This window comes from Triticum dicoccoides, chromosome 4B, assembly GCF_002162155.2.
Source record: "Triticum dicoccoides isolate Atlit2015 ecotype Zavitan chromosome 4B, WEW_v2.0, whole genome shotgun sequence".
NCBI classification, from domain to species: Eukaryota; Viridiplantae; Streptophyta; class Magnoliopsida; order Poales; family Poaceae; genus Triticum; species Triticum dicoccoides.
This window is the reverse complement of record NC_041387.1, coordinates 530522682-530526644: the sequence shown is the minus strand read 5'-3', so window position 1 is coordinate 530526644 and position 3963 is coordinate 530522682. Positions and strand designations below refer to the sequence as shown.

The 3963-nt window shown below is 57.0% G+C and overlaps 1 protein-coding gene across 1 annotated transcript; it reads left to right on the top strand.

Annotated features, from left to right (window-relative positions):
• Positions 1-1460: 1460 nt before the first annotated feature.
• On the top strand, positions 1461-2657 carry LOC119292789 (putative cyclin-dependent kinase F-2). Its single transcript, XM_037571491.1, has one exon. The coding sequence runs from the start codon at positions 1461-1463 to the stop codon at positions 2655-2657; it is 1197 nt and encodes a 398-aa protein (XP_037427388.1).
• Positions 2658-3963: the final 1306 nt, after the last annotated feature.

Sequence of the window (3963 nt, the reverse complement as noted above, 5' to 3'; positions counted from 1 at the left end):
TTCGGACTTCAGAAAGGTTCCGAGTGATTCGGGTATTTTGCGGAGTACCAGAGAGTTACGGGAATTCGTAGTGGGCCTTAATGGGCCATACGGGAAAGGAGAGAAAGGCCTCAAAGGGTGGCCGCACCCCTCCCCATGGACTGGTCCGAATTCGACTAGGGAGGGGAGGCGCCCCCTTCCTTCCTTCTCCTTCTCCCTTTCCTTTCTTCTACTCCAACTTGGAAGGGGGGAATCCTACTCCCGGTGGGAGTAGGACTCCCCTATGGCGTGCCCAAGAGAGGGCCGGCCCTCCCCTCCTCTACTCCTTTATATACGGGGGAGGGGGCACCCCATGGAGACACAACAATTGATCATTGATCTCTTAGCCGTGTGCGGTGCCCCCCTCCACCATATTCCACCTCGGTAATATCGTAGCGGTGCTTAGGCGAAGCCCTGTGTCTGTAGCATCATCAACACCGTCATCACGCCTCGTGCTGACGGAACTCTCGTGCTGACGGAGTTCGTAGGACGTCATCGAGCTGAACGTGTGCTGAACTCGGAGGTGCCGTACGTTCGGTACTTGGATCGGTCGGATCGTGAAGACGTACGACTACATCAACCGCGTTGTGCTAACGCTTCCGCTTTTGGTCTACGAGGGTACGTGGACAACACTCTCCCCTCTCGTTGCTATGCATCACCATGATCTTGCATGTGCGTAGAAATTTTTTGAAATTACTACGTTCCCCAACAAATACTTCTTTGGCAACATATCATGAGAGGACAATATATCAGCATGTCAACCTTTCAACAAAGCAAACTGACAAAAAACGCCCCTGTTCAAAAAACAGAGCAAACTGATAAAGTACCAGCCCATGCCACAATAATAAAATCATACGCCCATATCGACAGGTCCGAGGATGCAACCATCAAAATGCTGATAACAATAACCCGGCGCTGGTCCATTCCCAAAGGGAAATGTAACCATGGTTCTCAGATAACTGCTTGCATGAGCCCACAAACCGCAGAACCAATGGTCCATTTCAAACTACTCTCCAGAACCAAGCGTGCAGGTGTGTTCGATTTGAAATTCAAGATTGCAAGGGAAAAACGCTCGAACACGTGCCGGACACACCGCACTGCCGATTGGGAATGGAAGATTGCAAGGGAAAACGCAACCGCAAGAAAGAAAGAGAAAATGCCTTCAGATTCAGACTCCAAACAGCTAGGTGGTGAAAACGCGGGCGGCAAGCGGCCTTGCGCGTGTGGTGTTTGCTGTGCCGGGCGTAACTCGGACTTGAATTTGAATCCGACTCCCATCGGGGCCTCTCCTGCGTATATTTCCATGACGAATCGCGTCGATCCATCCATCCATCAGCTCATCACCCACCTCCCCTCCTCCCTCGATCCACCGCTGCCATCCTCCTCGCCTCCTCTGCAGCAACCGAAGCGCGTAGTTGGTCCGTCGAGCTTGCGCGAGGGCGATGGCCGCGCGCAAGCGAACTGCTGCTGCCGTCCTCGGCGACGGCCACGCCACCACCACCCTAGGATCGCCGACGCGCTCCAAGAGGAGCCGCATCAACAACATCCGGAGCAGCGCGGACTACGAGGAGCAGACATGCCTCGGCGAGGGCGGCTTCGGCTGCGTCCTCCGGGCGCGCCACCGCGCCACCGGCAAGATCGTCGCCATCAAGTACCTCAACTGGGCGGACGGGTCCGTGGAGCCTCCCGACCCCGCCGAGCTTCTGCGGGAGGCCGGATTCCTCGAGGCCTGCAACGGGAACCCTTACGTCGTCGGCTTCGAGGGCCTGGTGCGCGAACCCGACAACGGCGCCTACGGCCTCGTCATGGAGTACGTCGCCGCGCCGACCCTCCATGAGTTCCTGTGGAATAGGTGCCGCGGCGGCGGCCCGCCACTCCCGGAGTCCACGGTTCGCGCCATCATGTGGAAGCTCTTCACCGGCGCCAAGAAGATGCACGACCGCCACGTCGTCCACCGCGACATCAAGCCGGCCAACATCCTCATCGGCCAAGACGGGGAACTCGTCAAAATCTGCGACTTTGGGCTGGCGATCTCCTTGTCCGAGCTGCCGCCCTACACCCAGGCCGGCACGGCGTTCTACTTGGCACCAGAGATGCTCCTGGGGAAGGAAGACTACGACGCGCTCGTCGACACGTGGTCTCTCGGGTGCGTCATGGCCGAGATGCTCACAGGAAAGACGCTGTTCCTTGGCGATGATGATGATGACGATGACGACGACACAAACAATGAGATCATCCAACTCTGGAGCATCTTCCGCTTGCTCGGGACGCCGGACAACAGGACGTGGCCGGAGTTCTCATCTTTGCCGCACACCGCCAAGGCCCTACGACTCCTACCGCCGGGGCACAAGCAGAACAAGCTGCGGGAACTGTTCCCTCAAGAGAAGTTGTCCGACGAAGGATTCCAGGTGTTGCAAGGCCTCCTCACCTGCAACCCCGACAAGCGACTGACGGCGGCCGGCGCGCTCAAGCACCGATGGTTTGCTGCTCCTCGTCCCGCCACCGCCGCGGCAAAGGTCGGCGCAATGTCGTTTCCGGTAAAGAAGGCACCAAGGATCAAGTTCATCCCGCCGGCCATGCCACAGAAGAATCTACTCAAAATTCCCCTCGCTGTGTGGAACGCAGCAGAACAAGTGTAACTAAACTCTCCAAATGTATCTGTGCTTGGATGAGCCATCTATGTAAATGCTTCGATGATCATCAAGCAGAAGTAGATCCTTTGGCGCATTAGTGTTGTGTTGGCCTGCTTCTCCGAATTGCATGTGTCATTCTGCACACATTCAGAGAATCAGAGATGTGTAATTCTGACGTAGTGTTGACATGTTGCTTACAGTGAGTTATAGTGCACAATATGTGCGGTTTTTCCAAAATCTGGAGTACAAATGCTCTAAGGGCATCTTCAGCCGCGCCCCAGGAAGGTCTTCCCAGGCGTTTTTTTCGCGCCGGCTTGGGCCGAAAACAGCGCCGGCGGACCCAGCCCGAAGCCGGCACGCTGGGGGCGCCCGGGGGCGCTGGGCGAACTGTTTTGGCGCGAAAAAGCCGCGGGCCCACCGCGTCAGCGACACGGCTCTCTTCTTGGCCCTTCGTCGTCCTCATCGCCTCGTTTCCCGCGGCGAATCAATGCCACCATTGATGCCTCACGGGCGGCGCAGTGAAGACCGGACGACGCGCGTCCCTCGCCCTCCCTCGCCCGCCACGCGTACACACGGTGGCACGCGCGCCTCGGCCTATATATGACGCGCCCCGGCGCACTCCGCGACTCACACTCTCCCGCCGTCGTCGTTCCTCCCTCTCCTCTCCTCTCTTTCGCCGTCTCCAGTTCACACCCATGGCCGAGCGCTTTCCAGGCGACGGCGCAGCGGCGAACGGCTTCGGCCGCCGCCATCTTCATGAAGACGAGGCTCGCCTCCTTTACGAGTAACGGTGTCCTGGACTAGGGGGTACTCACCACGTCGTCTCCCGATCAGGTGGATTGGGCCGAGGATCCCCATGGCCGTATACTCATGGGCCAGTCCGGACAGTTGCCGCATACAAGGAAGAATCAACAAGACTTGGCGATCAAGACAAGGACTACTCCCCCACCGGCGTATTCGGCTAGGACTCTTGTAATCCTAGGCCTCTGGTGTATTATATAAACTGAGGTCAGGCTAGTCGATAGATACACAATAACAACCATTACAATCATACCATAGGCTAGCTTCTAGGGTTTAGCCTCCTTGATCTCGTGGTAGATCCACTCTTGTAAACATCCACAATATCAATATCAATCAAGCAGGACGTAGGGTTTTACCTCCATCAAAAGGGCCCGAACCTGGGTAAAACATCGTGTCCCTTGTCTCCTGTTACCATTGATCGTAAGACGCACTGCTTGGGACCCCCTACCCGAGATCCGCCGGTTTTGACACCGACATTGGTGCTTTCATTGAGAGTTCCGCTGTGCGATCG